The sequence below is a fragment of the Notolepis coatsorum genome (assembly GCF_963971535.1).
Source record: "Notolepis coatsorum genome assembly, chromosome: 1".
Taxonomy (NCBI): Eukaryota; Metazoa; Chordata; class Actinopteri; order Aulopiformes; family Paralepididae; genus Notolepis; species Notolepis coatsorum.
In genome coordinates, this window is record NC_140165.1 from 218,826,642 (window position 1) to 218,853,410 (window position 26,769).

At 43.7% G+C, this 26,769-nt stretch overlaps 1 protein-coding gene across 1 annotated transcript in view; it reads right to left on the minus strand.

Annotated features, from left to right (window-relative positions):
• Window positions 1–26,769, minus strand: part of trip12 (thyroid hormone receptor interactor 12) — a 192,868-nt gene that overhangs the window by 135,526 nt on the left and 30,573 nt on the right. The window contains exon 5 of the mRNA XM_084323030.1: window positions 16,324–16,429. Coding sequence (XP_084179156.1) covers window positions 16,324–16,429 — 106 coding nt within the window. The remainder of the gene's footprint in view (window positions 1–16,323; window positions 16,430–26,769) is intronic.

Below are 26,769 nucleotides of genomic sequence, written 5' to 3' on the forward strand. Positions count from 1 at the left end.
GGTCACACACGATAGATAATTTTATACAGCGAGATCAAGCAAAAAAATAAAAAGAACGTGAATGATCACCACATTCAGAGGGCTACTCTTGAGACTCGCAACACCACATGAATATGATTATATCCCTGGTTTTAGCCTGACCGCTGCCGCAAATCCTTTCGTGTGGGGCAAATTTGCGGTGCACATATATAACCTCTAGAGCAGGGTTCGAAATTAACGGGGGCTTGGGGGAAAATGCCCCGTGAAAATGGACAAAATGCACTCGAAAATCAGTTAAGAGGGGCACAAAATGCCCCCGACAGTTTACTAATTATATATATATATTTATATATTTTTTACCGGGGAAATCTGTTGAAGTCCGACATATTTAAATATCTCCGGTCATAATGTCCTCCTGTGGTTTGCTGATGACGGGAGCTTGGTGCTGGATTAGCGAGAAGCATGCAACAGCAGAGCCGCAGAGCCCACAGTTGTGCCTGCACAGTGCAATACTCGAATTCAGCCATTGGCAATTCAGCCATTGGGTGGGTGGCGCTACTTAGGGGTGCACCGATATATCGGTCGGGTATCGGTATCGGCCGATAAGTGCCTTGTTGACTGCAATGGGCCTATCGGCCGATAAGCTCAAATGTGCCGATAGCAGTCGCCGATAAATAACCATCAATTTGTGTAGCGTCAAAAGGCAAAAAAAAAAAAGTTCACTCACGACCTACCTGCACAACGCCCGCCGTCCCCCACACACACACACAAGCTACTGCATCAAAGTTACTACTTATGATTAACAAGGCATTCGTTTTGTGGCATTAACGTTATATAGTTAGTGTTACACGGACAATAACATCAGCATATTATTATTACCCATAGCAGCAAGGCATTACTCGGAGTCCGTTCATAGCTCAGTTCCATTCCGTTGCTCATTCTGTACCCAACTACCCACTACTAGTTAGTTAGCACCATCCAGGCATCAACGTGAGCTCCCGGTACGGTAGCTAGTTAGTTAGCACCATCCAGGCATCAACGTGAGCTCCCGGTACGGTAGGTAGTTAGTTAGCACCATCCAGGCATCAACGTGAGCTCCCGGTACGTTATATAGTTAGTGTTACACGTTCAATATAACATCAGCATATTATTTACCGGAACACAGCAAGTAAGCAAGGCATTATTCCGTTCATAGCTCAGTTCCATTCCGTTGCTCATTCCGTACCAAACTACCCATTCTGCAATCTGTTAATAAAGTTTTCAACCAGACAAATGTATAGAAAGGCTTTGTTTTATTATAACATTTGTTGCAGTAAAATTATTATGTCTCATTTGGTCATGCTGTGGAGCGCTGGTCGGCGGGCCGGGCAGCTAAGGTATTAGCTACGTTAAGTTTGTTGTGCTCTCGAGTCGCAAGCAGATCAATGGCGGCATGCCCCGAAGTAGAAAATGAATAAACGCTTGCAGATTGGTGGTAAGAACAGCAGGAGGTGGGTGCTAGCGGTGTGGCGTAATTGGCCGAATCGACTGTCAATCAAAATGGTTCCATTGCATTGGTTGAAAGCTCTGGTTGAGAGAATAGTATCCCGCTGCAGGCCGCCAGAATGGTTCCATTGCATTGGTTGAAAGCTCTGGTTGAGAAAATAGTATCCCGCTGCAGGCCGCCAGACGATACTGGGAGAGGGATAGTGATACCATAAACATTAAGTAAGTAAAGAGGCCTACAAATACAAACATACAAATATACAGTAGTTTCATAAAAAAAAAAAAAAAAATATACAAATAATTATTTTTTGTCACAAGTATCGGTATCGGCCGATTGTGTTAGTTGAACAATCGGTATCGGTGGCCAATTTTCATATCGGTGCATCCCTAGCGCTGCTGAGCGGTCCCCAGACCGGACCCGATAGCGCCGCTGGCTCTGCAGCTCTGCAGTTGCATACTATTGGGATTCGTTTATCGCTTCGTTGGGAGACGGAGAGATTCCAGTGAACCCCACGATAATGTTGTCTCTCTGCCAAATTTCTCAGTTCTTCGCTTGATATAATTAATACAAATGTCTAATATAACGGAATTCGTTAGCTCATAAAAATGTGATTATAACAGACTGCCGTCGGGCCGACTGCCCACAGACACCTATTTGATTTCAAGTCGGCAGCGCCAGCAGCACGGAGTCTCGAGGGACTTATTTTATTTGGAATATATTAATGACTGTATACGCAAAAGTAGCCTAGTTTTAAGTTAAAATATTATAAATCTACATGCCTTGAGGATGTCATTCTTTATATAGCCTGCCTATCAATTGTTTTTAAGCTCAATAAACTGACGGAATTTCTCACATTTGTCCAGGAGATTGAAATCTTCCAGGACACGGAGACCGGAAACCCTGATGGAGACCTTAACATTACGTTGTTTCATTTATGTGAATAGTTTATTTACAAGTGAACCAAACTTCTTCTCCATTGCAAACACCGCAACGCTCCCAGCTGTGACACACAATTTCACCCCTGTGCGCACTGACAGCTATGCGTTCTCGGCTTCCCTCATGTTAAGGGGGGCCGGGGGGGGACAAAAAAGCCCAGACAGTTTACTAATGATATATATATTAGGCTTGGGCAGTATGACGGTATTACGGTATACCAGGGTATTTAGAAATCCCGACGGTATTGAAAATCAATACAGTCAAAATCACAGATGCGTTTCAGTTTCTATTACACTGAAACAGAGTTTTGACAGGGACGGCATTGGTTGTAGTGCACACACAGCACGCACCAGCAGAGGGCGAGACCAGTCCTCAGTAGTGGAGCGAGCACACGCAGAGCTGGTTGTCTACACACAGGAGGACGCAATCGATAGGGGAAAGCTTCAGTGGTGGAAATTAAACGAGACACGATTACCGTTGCTTGTGCTGCGGGCTAACTGGCTATTCTGAGAGCCAACGTTACTAGTACTAGAGTGCTGTAGGCTAACTGGCTACCGTTCTGAGAGCTAACGATAGTAGCACTAGGATGCTGCAGGCTTCTGGCTACCTTCTGAGAGCTAACAATAGTAGCACTAGGATGCTGCGGGCTCCTGGCTACCTTCTGAGAGCTAACAATAGTAGCACTAGGATGCTGCAGGCTTCTTGCTACCTTCTGAGAGCTAACGATAGTAGCACTAGGATGCTGCGGGCTTCTGGCTACCTTCTGAGAGCTAATGTTACTAGTACTAGGGTGCTGCAGGCTAACTGGCTACCGTTCTGAGAGCTAACGATAGTAGCACTAGGATGCTGCGGGCTTCTGGCTACCTTCTGAGAGCTAACGATAGTAGCACTAGGATGCTGCAGGCTTCTGGCTACCTTCTGAGCGCTAACGATAGTAGCACTATGATAACGTTAACGAAGTGAGAATAGGGAAACGTTAATGTAGTCCGAGTGTAACAGGGACGGTAGAGAGAGGCAGCACTTAACACATTGGTCGCCAAGAACGACTTACGCCGTTTTTGCCAGCCATGCTGAGCGATATGGCCAAAAACGTTATCGCGATAAAATAAAATAATTTTCATATCACTCGAGACAATTATCGTCGATATAATTTCTGTCAAGTTTAATTAACTTCTTATGCCCGGCGCCGTTCCTCTACGCAGTAAACAGGGCCCAGTGCATAGATTATTATATTCCACCTACCGCCACTGGATCATATGCATTATAAGAATGGAACTAACAGTTAGCCAGAGCAAGCGGTGTATCCCAGGACAATGTACTAACTATCACCCTAATATACTCTGTTCCGCCCCAATACATTGCAACGACGTCCACCGCATACCCCACACTACTCTAACCGTTACCTCAGAATTCACGCCACACCCACTCAGCACGTAAACTATAAAATAGCGACGTGCAAGCTAATTATCCTAGCCAGCCTCGTTTCCAATGTACTAACTCATCACCCTAAAATACTCCGTTCCGCCCCAATACATTGCAACGACGTCCACCGCGGCGCAGCATACCCCACACTACTCGAACAGTTACCCTCAGAATTTTATTTATCCTTTATTTATCCAGGAATGTCCCATTGAGATACAAGATCTCTTCTTCCAGGGAGTCCTGAATTCACGCCACACACCCACTCTGCACGTAAACTATAAAATAGCGGCGTGAAAGCTAATGATCCTAGCCAGCCTTGTTTACTACCCAGAGGTGCACCGCGGGTCTCCTTCGCTGTCGCCATCTCCTTCACTGATTGGTTGTTAGTGTGCGTGTGCTGATATCCAAGCTTGGAAAATCGATATATCGAAACTTTGCGACCACGTTTCATGTTTATTTCGAGGAAATAATTTATCGCGATAGTTATCGTTATCGTTTTATCGCCCAGCCCTAGTTGAACGCCAACAACGGCGTACATCGTTTTTGGGATCAATATTTAATTTTTTTGCCATGGCATTCATAATTCATCCAGTCTCCCTCCGGACTGCAGTGGAACCCTGTATGAGATAGCAACGCCTCAATACCGCCGCCTGGTGGTCGGGCGAGTTACACTCTCGCCAAAACCGGAAGTGGCGCTGGTGCATCGAGGAAATCCCTCCGGCAGTAATATCTTGTTAAGTGGATCCAGACAAACACTAGTGCATTTGGATCGCTTTCTAAACTCAATAATCGATATGATTTTGGCATTTATTGCGCCATACAAACCAGAAACGGATCTAGGAGATCGGCGTCAAATAATTGGGATCTTTTTCCTCCAGTCTCATCGGCGAACGGTAAGAGGAATATACCGTTATTTTCAGCCAGATTGTTTATTAATTTCACTGCAAACCATCTGATCAAGTTTCAAGTTTCTTTAATAGTTGTCATACAGAAGTAGAGAATACTTTTATACAAAATGCGTCTAACTGTTACGCTCCAGAGACTGTGCTAGACAAGATAAGTATGAAATAAAATAGTATAGCATGTAAAATAGAAGTAAAAATAGAGGTCACAGTGTTCAGTATAGACATATGTACAATGTTCGATGCAGAATAGAAGTAACTGAGTTACCATACAATATACAATATACTATGCAATGTACTAATATACAATACTATATAGTGCAAAGCAGAAATGGGATGAGGTATAATTTAGGTACAATTTACAGTAAGGTGTACGAGTTGTTGTGCAAATCCTTTACCAATAAATATAAAGTGTGTTTAGGTGATCTAAAGTGTGGAGAGTGGGTGCTGCTGTGTGTTGTTTGTTTAAAGCAAGTGTGTGCGTGTGGGTGTGTGTGCTGTGTGCATTTGATGGTTGTTGCATAGTGTTTATTGTTCGTTGAGCAGCCCAATGGCCTGGGGATAGAAGCTTCTTCTGAGTCTTTCTGTGCTCGCCTTAAGACTCCGGTATCGCTTGCCTGACCGCAGCAGTTCAAAGAGGCAGTTGTTTGGGTGGCTGGAGTCCTTGATGATTCTCTTAGCCTTACCCCTGGACCGCTTGTTGTAAATGTTGTGCTGCGGGCTAACTGGCTATTCTGAGAGCCAACGTTACTAGTACTAGAGTGCTGTAGGCTAACTGGCTACCGTTCTGAGAGCTAACGATAGTAGCACTAGGATGCTGCAGGCTTCTGGCTACCTTCTGAGAGCTAACAATAGTAGCACTAGGATGCTGCGGGCTCCTGGCTACCTTCTGAGAGCTAACAATAGTAGCACTAGGATGCTGCAGGCTTCTTGCTACCTTCTGAGAGCTAACGATAGTAGCACTAGGATGCTGCGGGCTTCTGGCTACCTTCTGAGAGCTAATGTTACTAGTACTAGGGTGCTGCAGGCTAACTGGCTACCGTTCTGAGAGCTAACGATAGTAGCACTAGGATGCTGCGGGCTTCTGGCTACCTTCTGAGAGCTAACGATAGTAGCACTAGGATGCTGCAGGCTTCTGGCTACCTTCTGAGCGCTAACGATAGTAGCACTATGATAACGTTAACGAAGTGAGAATAGGGAAACGTTAATGTAGTCCGAGTGTAACAGGGACGGTAGAGAGAGGCAGCACTTAACACATTGGTCGCCTAGAACGACTTACGCCGTTTTTGCCAGCCATGCTGAGCGATATGGCCAAAAACGTTATCGCGATAAAATAAAATAATTTTCATATCACTCGAGACAATTATCGTCGATATAATTTCTGTCAAGTTTAATTAACTTCTTATGCCCGGCGCCGTTCCTCTACGCAGTAAACAGGGCCCAGTGCATAGATTATTATATTCCACCTACCGCCACTGGATCATATGCATTATAAGAATGGAACTAACAGTTAGCCAGAGCAAGCGGTGTATCCCAGGACAATGTACTAACTATCACCCTAATATACTCTGTTCCGCCCCAATACATTGCAACGACGTCCACCGCATACCCCACACTACTCTAACCGTTACCTCAGAATTCACGCCACACCCACTCAGCACGTAAACTATAAAATAGCGACGTGCAAGCTAATTATCCTAGCCAGCCTCGTTTCCAATGTACTAACTCATCACCCTAAAATACTCCGTTCCGCCCCAATACATTGCAACGACGTCCACCGCGGCGCAGCATACCCCACACTACTCGAACAGTTACCCTCAGAATTTTATTTATCCTTTATTTATCCAGGAATGTCCCATTGAGATACAAGATCTCTTCTTCCAGGGAGTCCTGAATTCACGCCACACACCCACTCTGCACGTAAACTATAAAATAGCGGCGTGAAAGCTAATGATCCTAGCCAGCCTTGTTTACTACCCAGAGGTGCACCGCGGGTCTCCTTCGCTGTCGCCATCTCCTTCACTGATTGGTTGTTAGTGTGCGTGTGCTGATATCCAAGCTTGGAAAATCGATATATCGAAACTTTGCGACCACGTTTCATGTTTATTTCGAGGAAATAATTTATCGCGATAGTTATCGTTATCGTTTTATCGCCCAGCCCTAGTTGAACGCCAACAACGGCGTACATCGTTTTTGGGATCAATATTTAATTTTTTTGCCATGGCATTCATAATTCATCCAGTCTCCCTCCGGACTGCAGTGGAACCCTGTATGAGATAGCAACGCCTCAATACCGCCGCCTGGTGGTCGGGCGAGTTACACTCTCGCCAAAACCGGAAGTGGCGCTGGTGCATCGAGGAAATCCCTCCGGCAGTAATATCTTGTTAAGTGGATCCAGACAAACACTAGTGCATTTGGATCGCTTTCTAAACTCAATAATCGATATGATTTTGGCATTTATTGCGCCATACAAACCAGAAACGGATCTAGGAGATCGGCGTCAAATAATTGGGATCTTTTTCCTCCAGTCTCATCGGCGAACGGTAAGAGGAATATACCGTTATTTTCAGCCAGATTGTTTATTAATTTCACTGCAAACCATCTGATCAAGTTTCAAGTTTCTTTAATAGTTGTCATACAGAAGTAGAGAATACTTTTATACAAAATGCGTCTAACTGTTACGCTCCAGAGACTGTGCTAGACAAGATAAGTATGAAATAAAATAGTATAGCATGTAAAATAGAAGTAAAAATAGAGGTCACAGTGTTCAGTATAGACATATGTACAATGTTCGATGCAGAATAGAAGTAACTGAGTTACCATACAATATACAATATACTATGCAATGTACTAATATACAATACTATATAGTGCAAAGCAGAAATGGGATGAGGTATAATTTAGGTACAATTTACAGTAAGGTGTACGAGTTGTTGTGCAAATCCTTTACCAATAAATATAAAGTGTGTTTAGGTGATCTAAAGTGTGGAGAGTGGGTGCTGCCGTGTGTTGTTTGTTTAAAGCAAGTGTGTGCGTGTGGGTGTGTGTGCTGTGTGCATTTGATGGTTGTTGCATAGTGTTTATTGTTCGTTGAGCAGCCCAATGGCCTGGGGATAGAAGCTTCTTCTGAGTCTTTCTGTGCTCGCCTTAAGACTCCGGTATCGCTTGCCTGACCGCAGCAGTTCAAAGAGGCAGTTGTTTGGGTGGCTGGAGTCCTTGATGATTCTCTTAGCCTTACCCCTGGACCGCTTGTTGTAAATGTTCTGGAGGGTGGGATCAATATATCAACCCATACTAAATAAAGCTGTTACTGACGATCAAGGAATTATAAACGACTGCCCCCCCCCCCCCCCTTTCCTTCACGCATGATGAAGCATAATGTATACCGATCGCGTGTAGTCTTTTACCAACCCACTTTCAGTTCCGAGTTCGGGTTCCGCAATCCGATTGGCCACTGACGTTTCTCTCAGCGCCAATCGCGTTACGCCTAGTTCTGCCTCTAACAGCCTGCTAGCTAGCTAACGCCTAGTTCTATCACTGGTTAAGCTTGGCGACTCTTTCGAAGTTGGTTATGGTTAGAGTTTGGAATCAGGGCTGGTGGTCTATCGCCCTGCTCTAAGACAAACTCTAACCGTAACCAACTTCGAAAGAGTCGCCAAGCTTAACCAGTGATAGAACTAGGCGTTAGCTAGCAGGCTGTTGAAGGCAGAACTAGGCGTAACGCGATTGGCGCTGAGAGAAACGTCAGTGGCCAATCAGATCGCGGAAAACTGAAAGTGGGTTGGTAAAAGACTACACGCATACCGATCATATACATTTACATTTTTTAATATAGCGTGTATAGGAAAGAAACGCCAATCGATAATCTATCATGTGTCAGGGCCTATAACTAGTTTTTGGAATTACAGCAGAAAACCTTAAAAACACTTATTCTAGACTGTATTAACACAACATTGTATGAATGAAAAAATATAACGTTCCCACATCCTGAACGATGAATAATCGATAGGGATGCCCTGATCACGTTTTTTGCCACCGATACCGATCACCGATCGTCTTGAGCCATATCGGCCGATACCGATCCGATATCGATCGGTTTTGATTAAAAAAAAAAGTATTTTATATAATTTTTTTTTAATATATATATATTATATAATCATACTTGTAGTTGTATTATCTGCGAGACATCGCCACAAGTCAAAATGCTCGCTATCTGCAAACTGTCTGTGTACTCGAGTAGCCTCCAGCTACGGCCAAGATTCTCCGGAGCTGCAGCTGGACCCTATTGATCACATTCAACATGCCCTCAGCTCGAATACGCATCGAATCAGTGTTATAAGACATTGATATCAGGAGCTATCTGTAGCTACTGCTAGCCGGCTATATAACGTTAAGACAACGCCTCAGTGAACTATTTAGTTTAATGGGACGTTTCGTTTTGAACAGTGAGCTAACGTGAGCTAACGTGAGCCAACGTGAGCTATCATGCACTACTAGACTTGCTGGAGCATTTGTTGATATCAGGAGCCATCAGTAGCTAGCCAGCTAGATACCGTTAGACAATGCCTCATCATGTATTAAACTAAAAGTGAATAGTTGACATTTTGTAACGGTAGCTAACGTTAGCTCACGGAGGTCCCAGTGTCCCACTAGACTAGACTAGACTATACTAGTGTTTACAGTACACGGGTGCGGGAGGGGCTGGAGGAAGAGGAGCAGACGCCGCTGCTCTCTCCGTGTGTCTGAGACAGAACTCAGCGAGTGAGATCTCCGCTCAGAATTGGATCATGCTTTTCGATCGGTTTTGACGATCTGCGAAAATAACGCATTATCACCGATCGCATATTTATACTGATTATCGGCAGATAACGATCGGTGGCCGAACAACCGGGGCATCCCTAATAATCGATGTTGAATGAGCCATAGTAATGTCAATATAGCAATACAATTTAAAAAGTTATAGCCCTGCAAAGAAGGTAAACATCTCCATAGGCTTTCAACTGTGGCAGACTGGGTACAATGATGGGCGCAACCCCCGACGCCCAATGTGTTAATGTGCGTGTAACATTAGTCAATAACATTAAGAATAGAGAGCTGCAAACAGAAATAAATGCCCAGTCCTTGAGAGAACGGTTTTCTGGCCTACTGTCACCACCTTACAGTACAGAAGTCCAGCTAGTTATAACAAGCAAGTTACATGACCGGCACTTCGGCCCGGGAGTGTTAGGAGAACGCTCCCCTGTACTCTACTACGGTTCCGATTAATATAGGAAAAGGTATACATTGGGGGCTCGAGTGCGGGATATGAAAATGAATCCTGATTTCATCTGTGAGTTGTAAACTGTATGGAAACGTGAAGTTAGCTCATGCTACTGGAAAACGGACGCACGAGGCAATCTCGTCATTAAATGAACAGAGTAAAAAATTATGACGGCCGCATATGGGATTATTTAAAAAAAAAATTACCACCGTTGTTGTGGTTGTTTGTTATTGTTTGTTATAGTGCCTTGACACACCGCGGTATTGCGGCACGTTAACTGAGTCACTAATCCATCATTTACACTTGTCAAGTGCCAATTGAGCTTGTAGTCCAGTATTGGCATTAATAAATCAGATGTCATGCTAATATGTCATGTTCTACAGTAGGACTTACTACTATGATACCCATTAAAACAGTAATTAGAATAATAGAAGCCTACTTTGCTGGTACGATTCATTTCAAACGTATACAGTGCGTGTGTGCGCTCGTGCGTTGAGGTTCGCTAAGCCTTTCTCCACGCATTTCTGGAGCATATCTTTATCCACTATGGTTGGATGGTACTTGTGCTATATCATAACAATACATTTGAATCTAATCTCGTTTTGAGATCAGTCGCAAATCGCTTCCTGTTGAATGGATCGGTTGAGTGCAATGCCGACTCTACTTTCCCCCCCGTTTACTAGTCTTCACAGCCTAGAATATGACATGCCCACTGATGATGTCACGGTTCGCAAGGAAAAACAAACTATTTTTCAGTGCCAGCTGAGCACGTCAGCTTGTCATGTTCTGAACCAATTAATCCCGGTGTGAACGCGCCGGTAGGTGCGAGATTACGTTCAGGAACCGGCTGGTGTGAAAGGCCTCATAGTGACCATGTTAACAGGTTAGAGCAGCTATACAGTGACCATGTTAACAGGTTAGAGCAGCTATACAGTGACCATGTTAACAGGTTGGAGCACTGAGCAGCCACATAGTGACCATGCAGTGTTTCCCCTAGGATTTTTTTCAGGGGGGGTAGTAGGCCCCCCAAAACTACTAGTGTTGTCGTGGGGCCTGCGTGTCACGGATATGTGGTGTCAACAGTGTCGTCATAAACGCGTGCAGTAAGGCGGTTGTTAGTATCGGTGCATTTACAACACATAAATGAACTTATTTACAATTATATATACAGTAGTGACAACACACATATGAACTATTTACAATACAAGGAATGTTTCCCACAGGTTTTTGTGAGATGGGTGGACCTCAGACCCTCTAGTGCAGTGGTTCTCAAGCCTCTTCTCGAGGCACCCCAGCCGTTCCATGAATTTGTTAAATTCCACCACCAGCACACCTGATTCAACTAATAAAGGGCTTGTTAAGTTGAATCAGGTGTGCTGGTGGTGGAATTTAACAAATACATTAGTCAGTCTCGGAATTGTCTCGGAATGGATTTGTTCGTTTTTTTCTGCGTCTCCGTATACCGTGCCGCACCACCGTTTTAAAGTCTTAGTGAAGATCGATTTATATGAAAACCGATTTATGTATAATTTAGCTAGCTAGCCAACGTTAGTGATTAAAGCAAACTTATTAAATATATATATAATTTTATTATAAAAATTTTCAGGGGCGGGGCAATGGTAGGGGAAACACAGCCATGTTAACAGTTAGAACAGCTGCACAGTGACCATGTTAACAGGTTAGAGCAGCTACATAGTGACCATGTTAACAGTTAGAACAGCTGCACAGTGACCATGTTAACAGGTTAGAGCAGCTACGCAGTGACAATGTTAACAGGTTAGAGCAGCTACACAGTGACCATGTTAACAGGTTAGAGCAGCCACATAGTGACTAGGGATGGGCATTTTAAAGAAAAATCCAGATAGATTATCGCATGCTATACTCGATTGATCGTGTATTACTCGAAAAGGGAAAAAAACAATTTGTGTTAATTCACGTATATATGTTTAAGGAAACCAACAAACCGTTGTATCAGATTATATGTAAAAAATTATAATTTTTCTTTTTTTTCTTTATCGATTACTCACGCCCATCCCTAATAGTGACCATGTTAACAGGTTAGAGCAGCTACATAGTGACCATGTTAACAGATTAGAGCAGCTACAGTGACCATGTTAACAGATTAGACAGCATGAGCAGAGTGGCCCTGTGTGGCAGCAGCAGCACTTAAGCCTAGAGATTCAGCAACAAGCCTATTTTCTAGTGTGAGATGCAAGGTAAAATAGACAGAAAGTGCTCTGTTCATGTCGCTGGGGCTTATAGGTGGCCATGTAGACCAGCACCCCAATGAACTCCAGAGGGTTTAGAAATGAGGGGTGCACGATATAGATTTTTTGACCCCGATAGATAACTTTCTGCTCCTCAAGGTCGATACCGATAATATATATTTATTGTATTATTATTATTTAAAAAATTTGTATTCCTGTAGTTTTGACCTAACCAGATTTATCATGACATGAGCGATACTACTATGAACAAAACAAAGACAAGACAACAGTTTTGACTCTTCAAATAAAGTGACTACATTTATTTTTTGAAACACAAAATTCACAATCAGTCAATCCTTTGTCTTCAACGAGGGAAAGGGCTGGTCGTCAAGTGCCATCATTTCTGTGATCAAGTTAGATCGCTTGAGCCATTTCTGTCAAACTTCTTTAATTTTGCAAACGCCTCAGGTACAAGCCCCGCCGGTTCCTTTGCAGCTAGCCCCTTTCGTGACTGCGATCAATTGCTGATATCGGCCCGATAATTATCGTGCATCCCTATTAGAAATGCAGTATTTACACAAGTCGAATTTGAGTAAATGATAAAATGACTAAATTGCCATCCAGGAAATGTTATCCTTAGATGTAAAAATCCATAAAGAGGGTCTAAGGGGTGAGCGTGGAGGCTGGGTGGAGGACTGGTACCTCCATGAAGAGGGTATAAGGGGTGAGCGTGGAGGCTGGGTGGACTGGTACCTCCATGAAGAGGGTATAAGGGGTGAGCGTGGAGGCTGGGTGGAGGACTGGTACCTCCATGAAGAGGGTATAAGGGGTGAGCGTGTAGGCTGGGTGGAGGACTGGTACCTCCATAAAGACGGTCTAAGGGGTGAGCGTGGAGGCTGGGTGGAGGACTGGTACCTCCATAAAGACGGTCTAAGGGGTGAGCGTGGAGGCTGGGTGGAGGACTGGTACCTCCATGAAGAGGGTATAAGGGGTGAGCGTGTAGGCTGGGTGGAGGACTGGTACCTCCATAAAGACGGTCTAAGGGGTGAGCGTGGAGGCTGGGTGGAGGACTGGTACCTCCATAAAGACGGTCTAAGGGGTGAGCGTGGAGGCTAGGTGGAGGACTGGTAACTCCATAAAGACGGTCTAAGGGGTGAACGTGGAGGCTGGGTGGAGGACTGGTAACTCCATAAAGACGGTCTAAGGGGTGAGCGTGGAGGCTGGGTGGAGGACTGGTACCTCCATAAAGACGGTCTAAGGGGTGAGCGTGGAGGCTGGGTGGAGGACTGGTACCTCCATAAAGACGGTCTAAGGGGTGAGCGTGGAGGCTGGGTGGAGGACTGGTAACTCCATAAAGACGGTCTAAGGGGTGAGCGTGGAGGCTGGGTGGAGGACTGGTACTTCCATAAAGAGGGTCTAAGGGGTGAGCGTGGAGGACTGGTACCTTCATAAAGACGGTCTAAGGGGTGAGTGTGGAGGCTGCGTGGAGGACTGGTACCTCCATAAAGACGGTCTTAGGGGCGAGTGTGGAGGCTGGGTGGAGGACTGGTACCTCCATAAAGAGGGTCTAAGGCAGGGGTGGGCAATTATTTTTCCCGGGGGGCCGAATGAGCAACTGAAAATATGTTGGAGGGCCGGGCCAAAATTCCAAACTCAATTATGCATAATATACATTTTATTTCTATATAAAAAGCAGTAAATGGCATCGTTTTGACCCCTGGTAAGAGTGTATGTTATTATTTGGCAATTAAAAGGTGAGGTTAGCTTTCAAATATCATTTATTCAAATAGAATTTATTTCCAAAATGATAAACAATGTGAAACATTAATAACAAAGGGCATGTATGAAAAAGTGCTATACAAATAAAGTTATTATTTTGAGTTTCATATACTACTGAAACAAGGATTTTCTTAGCTTTCTAAAGACATCACATCATCTTATAGCCAAAATAAACAAGACATGAAAAGTGTCCCAGTAGCCTTTTTTACTCTACATGCCTATATTAAACATTTAATGTTTTCAGAACTGTGCAAAAAAAAGAAAAAAAAGTGTCGCATTTCACTTGTTATATTTCCACATTTTAGTGTTCTTCAGCTTTTTAATTTTTTTTTCATTCAGTGTGATAAATCCAGTCTCTGTTGAGCTTTAACAAGTCCATCAAAGTCAGGTTGCATGTCTGAGGTGGAGATGAGAAGCACAGCTGCCAGATGTTCATCAGTGAGAGAGGATCTGTACCTGGACTTGGCAAACGTCATGACTGAGAATGTCTGTTCACATATAGGTGGATCCAAAGAGAACCAACATCTTCTGAGCATGTCTCCTCATGTTTGGAAAGTTCTCCTCCTTGAGAGTAGAACTCCAGCAGTGATGCTGACTTAAAGTGCTCTTTCAGTAGTGAATCAGACTGCAGGTCAATGAGTTCAAGCTGAACATCAGTGGGTGCACTATCAACACTGCAGGTAAAGGGAGAGGAAACCAGCTGCATTTCATCCTCAAACTTTTTGAAATCTTGAAAACGCCTTGAAAATTCACCATGCAGTGCTCCCAACATGGATGAGTACCTGTGCCGGTGATCAGCTGATGGTTTGACTTCTTTCAGGGGTTTCATGTGTTTGAGATTGTTGCTGCCTAGTTGCCTTGAAATTAATTGCAACTTTGTCATGAAGGCTTTCACATGGGTATACATTTCATGAGCAAAAATGCCCTTGCCCTGCAGTTGTGTGTTCAGTAGGGATGGGTACCGTTCACATTTGAACCGATACGGTACCGGTACCTGTGAATCGATACCGGTACCCAACGCAGGGCTGTACGCTAAGCATTTTCACTAGGGGCACACTTGCCCCTAAATGAGAAATTTAGGGGCAAAAAATATTTTTTAGGGGCACATTTTTAAATAACAATTTTACCATTATATATATCGATTGTTTTTGATGTAAAAAAATATATATATTTTATATAATTTTTTTTAATAAAATATATATATTATATAATTATACTTGTAGTTATATTATCTGCGAGACATCGCCACCACGCAACAAGTCAAAATGCTCGCTATATGCAACCAGCTCCACTGTCTGTGTGTACTCTAGTAGCCTCCAGCTACGGCCAGGATTCTCCGGAGCTGCAGCTGGTCCCTATACTGTAGCCTCCAGCTACGGCCAGGATTCTCTGGCACTGCAGCTGGACCCTATTGACTATAATCAGCGTGCCCTCAGCTCGAATACGCATCGACTCAGTGTTATAAGACATTGATATCAGGAGCTATCTGAACTATTTAGTTTAATGGGACGTTTCGTTTTGAACAGTAATCTAACGCGAGCTATCATGCACTACTAGACTTGCTGGACAGCATTTGTTGATATCAGTAGCTAGCCGGCTGGCAGGCTCACCGAGGTCCCAGTGTCCCACTAGAGACTAGTGTTTACAACAGCCACGGGTGCGGGAGGAGCAGCAGACGCCGCAGCTCTCTCCGTGTGTCTGAGTTCAGTTCAGTTCGGCTCACTATAGGATGTCGAACGCGTCGAAAATATGAAGCAATACTAACTTTACTTTTCTTCATAGCTAAATCAGACAGTCAGCCAGTCTATCAGAGTGAGTGCTCAGTCGATTGTTCCCGCTGATCATACCTGCTGAGTGCTCACTGCTCAGCTCGAGTGAGTGGCGTCATCACACGCCTTGGATAATTTAGGAGTGAAATGCGAATGCAAGCTTGAAAGCACTACTTGCAAGCCCGCCCCCAGATAATATTTACCAATCACAACGGCCAATTAAAGGGGCAATTCGCGACCATCTCGTCGCACTGTACAGCCCTGCAACGGTACCTTTTTTCTGTACTTTAGTCTCTAAAAATGTTATCTACCTACCTCAGTTGTGAAAAAAGAAATCCAAACTTCAAATAACCACACTTTCGACCGTTTTCGGCTTGCCCCGACTGCTTTGTTGTTGAATCAAGTAAAATCCTAGGTAAGCGTATATTGTGCGTGTGAACGTTGACACGAAAAGAAAAAAGTTAAAAAAATAAAAATAACAATACAAAAAATGATCATGTAATCTTTCGCGGGCCGGTCAGAATCATCCCGCAGGCCGGCCGTACAATGCCCAGGTCTGGTCTAAGGGGTGGAGGACTCGTACCTGGTGCTGGCACAGGAGCCCGTGGTCTTCTGCCGTGTGCTCCGCCGAAAGCTGGGGAGCTCTGCTGGAGGAGACTCGCTGCGCTTCTTAGTGGACTTCCTCAAACCTAGAGGGGAAAAGAACATGGCCAGGGTCAAAAGCTGCTCTCTGGACTCAACACTAGTGGCAGCCTTTAATAAGCTTAGCTGAGAAATTAAGAAAATGTAATGCAACTACATTGATATAGTCTGGACAGAAAATACAGCTAAGAGAGCAGTTCATGGCCATTCAGAAAACCAGGGAATTAATAACCATAACACAGGGGGGGGGACAGTATCCCTGACATATTGGACATGGAGGGGTGCTTCTTGTGGTGGAGTAAGCTTCTTTTGGCTCACCAGACTGGAAACATGGGCTCCACAGACAGAGTGGTGAGAGCAGATGACTGGTGCAGTAGGGTCACCATTCTAAACAGCCTTGTGCCACCAACCACCTGGGTATTAATAGAAACCTCACTATGGCCATATGACTGAACAACCTTCATGTTAAAACCTGTGGCTCCCAATGTTGTAGTGCAACAATTATTTGCACAAAAAATTTAAAGCCCAAGTGAATAGTATGTACTTCCTTTTCACCCATTTCCTACTTGGAAGTGATACCTCAACGAGGTGCTCATGCTTACTTTCTCTCTCTCTCCCTCCCTCTATGAAAGTGCAGCAAAGATTTGTACACTCTATTTTCTCAATTGGACAAACCAGACATGTTAAAGGAGTACAAAAAAGTCAAGCAGCTTTGACCTTTCACTTACAATACAGCCATGTCCCATGTCTGCAGCAACTCAAGTACCATCACAAACTTCTCGCTCCTGCCTTTGACCCCAGTAAAACCAGTTGCTCAATCTGATCAAAATGGCCTTCACAACACACATGCTTACTCACACTTACCATTCTAGTAGAGTTGACAAAGACAGATTCGAGGTGTGAGAGAGAGACACACACAGACACAAACGAGAGACGAGGCTGGGTAAATCGGTGTCCATCCCCCTTTCATAAAGACCATGAAACACTCCCATCATCACTCTGCAAACCTGATGAATGTTGGCGGTCAGCTAGTGGGCCACCCAGCCAGATCAGCTCAAGAAGGGTCAGACCATTTAGGAAGCAGGCCTGTGGCATACTGCCCAGCCTCAGTTACCGTCTCGGAATCCTCTTCCTTACCCAGAACAACCTGACCCAACACCGAACTGATCAGCTAACACTCACTCGCATACATGGCATTTGTGAAGCACCCTCTCCAAGCATCCCATGAACACAAACACCAAATTTCAACTGTAATATACATACAAATCTAGTTACGCAAGCCAAGCCAGCAATCGTCCCACTCTCTGCAAAACACCACACCAACTTAGTATGACCTTCACTCAACAGCCCATATCCCATAATACAGTCCCCACAACACACTGTAGTGTAATTTGACCTCAGTGACCTCAGCGAGGGGCTGTGTGTTGCGACTAATCTGTGACAGTGCTAACCCTGTAGCTTATGATGTCAGTCAGGCCCTCACAATATTAGCAAGCAAGTCACCTTCAGTTTATAGCCGAGCTCTATATTCATCAAGGTTTTAAGGTTTGGAGCACGGCTCAAAGATCAACTGGTCCAGTCTCATTACAATTATGAATGTCACAATCTGCATTCATAAAAATCATTTAATAAGTTGGGGGTCTGCCTGCCTTAACCTGTACAATTGTCCGTTTGTTCCACAGTAAACAGGCTTCAGCTGAGCAACCAGACAGTATTTATATATTCCTCAGTTCCAGGCTCCTGGGACTGACACTGGCTGAAATCTGAACCAGCCGCACAGCTCTTGGTGAAGCCCACAACCCCCTCCCGTGAGCTGGATGCATAACTAACCAGCGCGCGCACACAAACACACACAGCTGACTATGTGAGGAGCGAGCAGGGGTTACAAAGTGTATTTATCGGTCATGTGTGTGTGCATCATTATCAGTTACAGGTGTGTCTGGACGAGTTTTTCTGAAAGCTTGCCCCTGAATGTATGTACCCTATGAATAACCATGTTTATCAGTATGTCTACATGGTTAACCCTGCAGAGGGTTTGTGTGTGTTAGGACCGTCCTCGACTAGAGAAATTCTTAGTCAACTAAGATTCATAGGACTTTGTCTACCAATCCAATTAGTTGATTTAATGATTTGTTTCCCAAATGTAAGCATACAGATTAGGGATGCCCCGATCGATCGGCCAGAGATCTGCATCGGCCGATATTCAGTATAAATATGAGATCGGTCAATTCCGATAATGCTTTATTTTCGCCGATCGTGAAAACCGATCGAAGACGCGCGGAAAACATGATCCCATTCTCAGCGGAGTTCTCACTCGCTGACTTCTCTCTCAGGCACACAGCTGCTGCTGCAGCAGCGCACTGCCCCTCCCCCTCCCAGACCCATGTCAACAGAGGCTCCGGCAATAGTCTACTCTAATGCATGAGACCTCGTGAGCTAACGTTAGCTACCTAGCTAATGTTACTGTTTAAACAAAAATGACCCAGTCACCTATTCACACTTTTAGTTTAATACATGAGGCATTGTCTAACGTTATCTAGCTGGCTAGCTACTGATGGCTCCTGATATCAACAAATGCTCCGGCAATAGTCTAGTGCATGATACCTCCGTTCGCTAGGTAGCTAACGTTAGCTCACGTTAGCTCACCGTTTAAAAGAAATGACCCAGTAAACTAAATAGTTCACTTTAGTTTAATACATGAGGCGTTGTCTAACATTATCTAGCCGGCTAGCAGTAGCTACAGATAGCTCCTGATATCAATGTCTTATAACATAATTTACATTATTCGTTTTTGCAGCTGTTGGCTAATTAGCTATCATGCTTCATAACTGAACACTGCAAACATCTTATACGTTTCAGACCCTGTTAGTCAAGTTGAACTATCGCTGACTGGGGACGCTGAGGGCATACAGAATGTGATTTGACCAAAGCAGAGTATACACACAGACAGTGGAGCTGTTTGCAGATAGCGAGCATTTTGACTTGTTGCGTGGTGGCGATGTCTCGCAGATAATACAACTACAAGTATAATTATATAATATATATTTGATAAAAAAAATTATATATTAAAAAAATATATATATATATTATAAAACGGTATCGGCAGTGTATCGGCCGATATGGCTCATAGACGATCGGTGGCAAAAAACGTGATCGGGGCATCCCTAATACAGATGTACCCTTTTAAAAGATAGACATCAATATCTTCCTTTTGAATAAAATAGGCAATTTCTGCATCAGTATTGTTAATGATGATTAGCCTAATCCATGTCAGATGAGTAGCATTTAGCAAATTTACACAGGCTTATAGCAGACTTAATGATTTTAGAATATTTCAGCTATATTAAGTGAAATATTTATTATCTTGTAAATAATTGTATAGTGTAATGTTTGGTTATTTTAAATGATTGAATGTACAGAAAGAGAGAGGGGGGAGTGTCTCGGGTTCAGCCCCTCCCATTCCTGACTGTTGGGAGGTGGAGAGCAAACTATCCCTGCAAAATCAATTTGAATGAAAACGAAAGTACAGTTGCCCAGAGGACTGTTGTGCTGTGAGCTGTTCCAGGGTCAGTTTAACCGTTTTAACTGGTTCAGACGCCGTTGTGCTTAGGGATGCACCGAAATTTCGGCACCGAAAGTTTTCGGCCGAAAATGGCAAAAAATGGCCTTTCGGCTTTCGGCCGAAAGAGTTTTCACCGAAAATATGTCACAGAAACAGAAACAACCTCGCGTGTTGTTGTGATGATGTCGTGCTGTCGGGAGTCGCGCTGTTTCTATGTAAACTGCGCGCAATGCGTCCAATAAATGCGTCTTTAACATGCTTTATATCCTTATTTACTATATGCTGCGGTTAATCACTGAGTGATCTAATATGCATATTATTCAGAGCGAGAGGGGGGGATTGTGTTTCTGCCTATGTTATGTAGTTACTCTCCCTCGTCCCCGCTGTCGTCCACACTCAGCTGTGAGAGAATTGTTGAATAGATACACAAATGTTCTAGAATGTTTGATTATGACATCATACTGAGCTGGACCTGTACTTTGTGACGTTATGTTATTTCGGGCATTCATAACATTATTTCGCGCGACTGTACATTGTAACGTTAACACAGCCCAGCTGTCAACTGTACTTTGTAATGCCATGTTATTTCGGGCATTCATAACGTTATTTCGCGTGACTGTACATTGTAACGTTAACACAGCCCAGCTGTCAACTGTACTTTGTAATGCCATGTTATTTCGGGCATTCATAACGTTATTTCGCACGACTGTACATTGTAATGTTAACACAGCCCAGCTGTCTGTCTGTCACGCGTCTACTGTGCCGAGTCAAGCGACCACATTCAGCTGGGGACTAGAAAGGTGCGCTCAGTAGAGCACAGATGTCCGCTGCGCAGCCAGAGAAAAGATGGAATTAATGTACTGTATGCATTCAGAAGTGCTGAATAAATGTTTTATGGACCCATAATAGTGATTATTTATTATTTAAGTTAAGTTTTGCCATAATCATATATTTTTCCATAATCATAATGTTCCACAACATTGGTAAAAAAAAATCTATTCTATGAATCATTTTCGGCCTTTCGGCTTTCGGTTTTCGGCCAACTGTTTTCTATTGTCGGTATCGGTTTCGGCCAAGAATTTCCCATTCGGTGCATCCCTAGTTGTGCTGTGAGCTGCTCCGGGGTTAGTTAACTGTTTTAACTGGTCCAGAGGGCTGCTCCACTGTGAGCTTCTCCAGGGTTAGTTTAACCCGGTTTGGGGCCAGCTTGGTTAGCAGCCAACTTAGTTTAGGGTTTAACCGTGACTTGGGCATATAGGGTTGGCAAGGATGCGAAGCATGAGACACATTGGACCGGTTGTCATTGGATAACAACTTCCTGGTAATTTAAGTCCCTTTTTGGTGGATATAAGGCCAGTTAGTTCCTTCTGCCGTTTTGGTTTTCACAGCATGTCTCCTCTGTAAACTAATGCTTGTCTGCAGGGGAGGAAACTAACTTTTTGGCTTACCAGCCAACTGGCGAGTATCTGATTTTTTTTACCAGCCAAACAGATTTTTTACCAGACAAAAAAAATCGCTAATTGTGATAATTACTTCTTTGTATGTCAAGCTGCGTCAATGTTGTGTATGCATCTGGGTAGGCACACTGTGCCTTTAAGACAGCACGGTGGTCTTACGACAGTGCTGTGAAGTACCGTCAAGTGTTGTGGTAACGTCAGTTGGGTTGGTGTGCTGTTGTGCAGTGCACTGGTTGAGCTAGCCCCTTTCGTGACTGCGATGTGCAAGCCAGGGGCTTTTGAGCATGAAATAAAATGTCTAACCTTACGTCGTAGTCCGGTGCTTTTTTGGAAACATTATAGTCATAACAGATACACCTAGCTGGCTGCTTTGAGCACACGGGGCTAACGTTAGCTAGCAAGCAGCTATAGCTAAAACGCTAACTAGAAGCTAACCACTGTATACAGTTCCAGTAGACTAACATTACACCTCTGTGATTTAAATGTGTCCTTAGTAACTTATACTCGAGGGTTGTACTAGGGTTGGATGCAGTTCCCCGTTGGTCAGTCTGTCTGTTTTCCATCTTCTGCTGTGTTTAACGTTATCTGTTTGCGAGTGCTCCTGATGGCTAGCCTAGTACCGCGGGACTTTTATTATTATATGTCCGCGGGTTGGCCAGTACTGCGCAAACGTTTATTAAACATTATATGTCCGCGGGTGGTCTTGTGCAGTGCTCTCGTGGCACTGTAAACTAAAGCGAACACTCAGAAGACGTGCACCGTTTGCCAGTGCAGTGATTGCAGAATGTTTTATTTTTTTGTATACTCGCCAGCAGGGGAGGAAACTAACTTTTTGGCTTACCAGCCAACTGGCGGGTATCTGATTTTTTTTACCAGCCAAACGTAAAAAATACTAGCATTTGGCCAGTAAAGTGGCCTAATTTCCTCCCCTGCTTGTCTGGCTGTTGGGAGGGACGGCGTAACTCATGAGTTGTCGTCGCAGGGAAATGTCAAACAGAGGGCTGAATAACTAGATATTAGGGGTGGGAATCGCCAGAGACCTCACGATACGATACTATCACGATACTTGAGCCGTGATACGATAGCGCGTTTATTTTTTTCAACTGCAAAGTAAAACTGTCAACATGTTTTATCTAATAAAATAAAGTTCAGTCTGTTCATCTCACTTCAATAATTTTTATTGCAGAACATGGTATTTTCTCAAGCAGACTGATAACACTAATCTGTGTTGCATGTACCTGACAAACTGAACTTTTTGTATTACAGTCATATTCCAACTTAACTGAATGCACGTGTGTGTGTGGACTACTGTACTATTACAGGTATTGAAATGAACAATGCAACTTTTTTTTATGAATAATTTAATATCGATACTTGGCGTCCCTGTATCGATACAGTATCGCCACGCTAAGTATCGCAATACTACTACGTATCGACCCCCCCCCCCCCCCCCCACCCGTACTAGATATAATGTCGCTTCTAAAATGTAAGGTCCGCTGGTCTATGTGTATTATGAAGATACTATTTGAAAAATAAATGTGGAATTCTGATTTATTTCTCCTTTTTACCTGGGCAGGGTGCTTAAGTAGAGCCTACGTATGGGATACACAGACTCATTCAGCATGGGGGGAAAGCATACAAAAATGACCAATCACCTAACAAAGACTTGGTAGACTAAGACCAAACCGACTGATTAATCGTCAGGGGGCGGGGCAGTCCTAGTGTGTGTGTTTTAATATAATCTGATGTGTGAGGCAGCTATCCCAGATGCGTTGGATCCCTCAAATGACGACATCTTCGGTAACTGAAGCTGCGACACTGGCGCAGCCGTGGGGCCAGTGACATTTAATCTCAGTGTTGTAACCTCTACCCATGCCCACAGGATCACCACACTGCTGCTAACAGACCAGCTGGAACCTCAAGACCGGAGCACTATTCACTCCTGGACTGACAGCCACCATATAGAAGAATACAGGTTAGACATGAACCCTGCTTATGACAACATTGATCCTTTTCCTTCACTGAATGAGGGGAGAAATAAACGACACGTAGGGGGTGAGAGCAAGGTGGGAGATGCACCAGTCAAACACTACACCAGCTACTTTTGTAAAGATCAAGTTCTTATTTTTTTTATCCACTTTCTCCTCTTTTTCCATTTTTCTCCCTTCCCAATTTCGCTGTGCCAATTCTTCCCTCCCCTGTCTTGAACGTTGCTCGCATATGCCCCCCACAAGCCGGTTGTAGGGAGGACAGAAGCCTTGCATCACGTGTCCCCTCCGATACACGAGGAGGCAGCCCGTCACATCTTTTCACCTGCCAGTGCGGACTCTCATTGGCGAAGTGTAACGTGTGGGAGGCTCACACTACCCCCGCCATTTCCTGTCTCTGCTGTGCAGGCGTCCCCCAACCGACCTGTAGGAGTCGCTGTCCACAACGTCCAGATTACCACCCATCAACTTCACTCCCGCTAACTGCCAATTGAGTTAGTATGACGGCCGGCCGACAGCCGGATTCGAACCCGGTGTATCTTGCGTTAGTGACGAACGCAATGTCCGCTGCACCACCCAGCCGCCATCGATCAAGTTCTAAAATTTATATATATATATATATATATTAGGGCTGTCCCCGACTAAGGATTTGGATAGTCGACTATGATTGGACGCGAAATTTGCCGTTAGTCGACTATCCAAAAAAAAAAGTGGGGGGTGCTTAACACTTTGACTGCCATGAAACGTCTTTTCACGTCATTGCTGGCCATGCTCAAGTTGCCAGGGGACGCTGTACAGCGTCCTTATATCAATATTTCAAAAATCTGCGATCGGATTCATAATCCCCCTCCGCTGGCCTGAGATCCACCAGCAGGACCCACTGAGCTCTCTGGCGGTTCAGGAGCGCCATCTGGTGGCCGATCGGCGCAATCGCCAAACAGGATGTTGAATAGAGGTTGTCCTAGACGACCGTAGTACTTCCGGCGCTCGCTATAGGTCCCGCGACTCTGGCTCGTCACACTACACAGTGATCGATTGCCAATAACTCGATAAACAACATGATTTGGACGTATATACCATTATACAAGCTGGAGATGGACCGGGTAAATTTACATCCCATAATGATAAGATTTCAACTCGACGATTATCGCCCAACGGCGCGCGGAGACTGGGGTGAGTTTCAGCGTGTAACGTTACCGTCTTCGATACTAACTGATATTATCAACATTTGACCCACATTAGATGATTGGTATAACGCTGCCCACGGAATTATAAACGCCCCCTAGCCCATCCGGTCAACATCAGATGACGTGTAGTAACTTCTAGAAGTACGTCTAGTTGGAATTTTTTATATCGCGCTGATTGCCATAAAACTGTATTGCATCATCAATATAATGCATTTGGGGCTATAGATCACGTTCTGGAGAAAGCTGCAGAAAGAGATGAAAACATACTTATACATTAGACCATACTTTATTATGAATATGTGAATGAAAAAGTTTAACGTTGCTACACAATGAACAATACATATAGGACTTTGAATGGGCCCTAATAATGGCAATGTAGCAATAGAATTTAAAAAGTTATAGCCATGCAAAGAAGGGGTACTTCTCCATAGACAAATAGAGCCGGCAACCTATGGTATATCATTAATTTAACCCAAGGCAACCAAAGTGTTAACACAATCAGTGCCGACCTTGTTTACCTTTTTACCCGGTTGAATGCCATCATCCACTTCAATGTTAGCGTTAAAAACACCTAATCTATGTTTTAAATTTTTTAATCTATGTGTCGGTTTTATCGGTTCATATCCTTTTTATAGCATTTCGAAAAGGTATCCTTCTCAAAAATTTTAAGATACCCCCATAAACTGCATTTATTGGAATATTCTCGAATACACTAGACCAGTGGTCACCAACCTTTTTAAGCCAAAGATCACTTTCTTTTTTTTTTTGGTGAAGGCAAGATCTACCTATTGAAGTGTTGAGAGAGAAAAGACAGCCAAGATTGTACTTTAAACTAAATTACTTTTATTTGCCTGTATTCTAATTACATGCAATGCTTTGGTCCAACATTAAAACGTCAAAGTAGAACTATTATGTACTTTCTCAGTCAGTGCTAAGTGCAGTCATCTTATGCAGCATCACTTTTTACATCAAAACAAAAGTAGAACTGTAATGTGGACTCTCATATTATTAACATTGACAAACATATTTACAATTAGCATTTTATAAAGTAGAACTGTAATGTGTACTTTCTCAGTCAGTGCTAAGTGCAGCATCACTTTTCACATCAAAACAAAAGTAGAACTGTAATGTGTACTTTCTCAGTCAGTGCTAAGTAGGCCTGCCACGATAACAAATTTTGCTGGGCGATTAATTGCCCCCGAAAATATCGCGATAAGCGATATTATTGCGACCGGTTAGAGAATTTTTTTTTGAGAAATTTATTTCCCAAAACTTTTATTTTGAAGCCCACCGCTCCGTTTTTTCCGGTGTTTTAGACTTTTATTTTGAAGCCCACCGACCGGACCGGAAGTATTGTTGTTATTATCCTAGCTTGCTGATGCTGCTGGTGGACTGGGGCCAGCTAACGTTAGCTTGCTGATGCTACTACTACTTCGACATGCTGCTAATGGGCTGGGGCCAGCTAACGTTAGCTTGCTGATGCTGCTGGTAGATCGACATGCTGCTAGTGGACTGGGGCCAGCTAACGTTAGCTTGCTGATGCTACTAGTAGATCGACATGAGCTAATGATAAAACAAATGTTGAGATTGTTGGTGAACAACTAACTTTAAGTTAGTTTTAACGTTAGCTACTAACGTTAAAACGCTAACGTTACACTACAAATAACGCTACTTGGTTAAAACGAGCAACACTATTGAGAAATGTAGTTAAGCTATGTGGTGTTGCCCCACGGAGCTCCTGTGCTGTGCTCTCTGCTCTGTAGTAAAGCCAGCGGCCCGCCTCCCAACACGGACAGTGACTGACAAGGGGCACTGGTTCCGCCTCATTAAAACAAACGCGCAAATAGCAATTAATCGCGCCCGTCAAAATCATTGCATTAATTTTAATTATCGCGGCAATTAATCGATTTATTGCTTATCGCGGCAGGCCTAGTGCTAAGTGCAGTCAGTGCTAAGTGCAGTCAGTGCTAAGTGCAGCATAATTTTCACATCAAAACAAAAGTAGAACTGTATGTGTACTTTCTCAGTCAGTGCTAAGTGCAGCATCACTTTTCACATCAAAACAAAAGGAGAACTGTAATGTGGACTCTCATATTATTAACATTGACAAACATATTTACAATTAGCATTTTATAAAGTAGAACTGTAATGTGTACTTTCTCAGTCAGTGCTAAGTGCAGCATCACTTTTCAC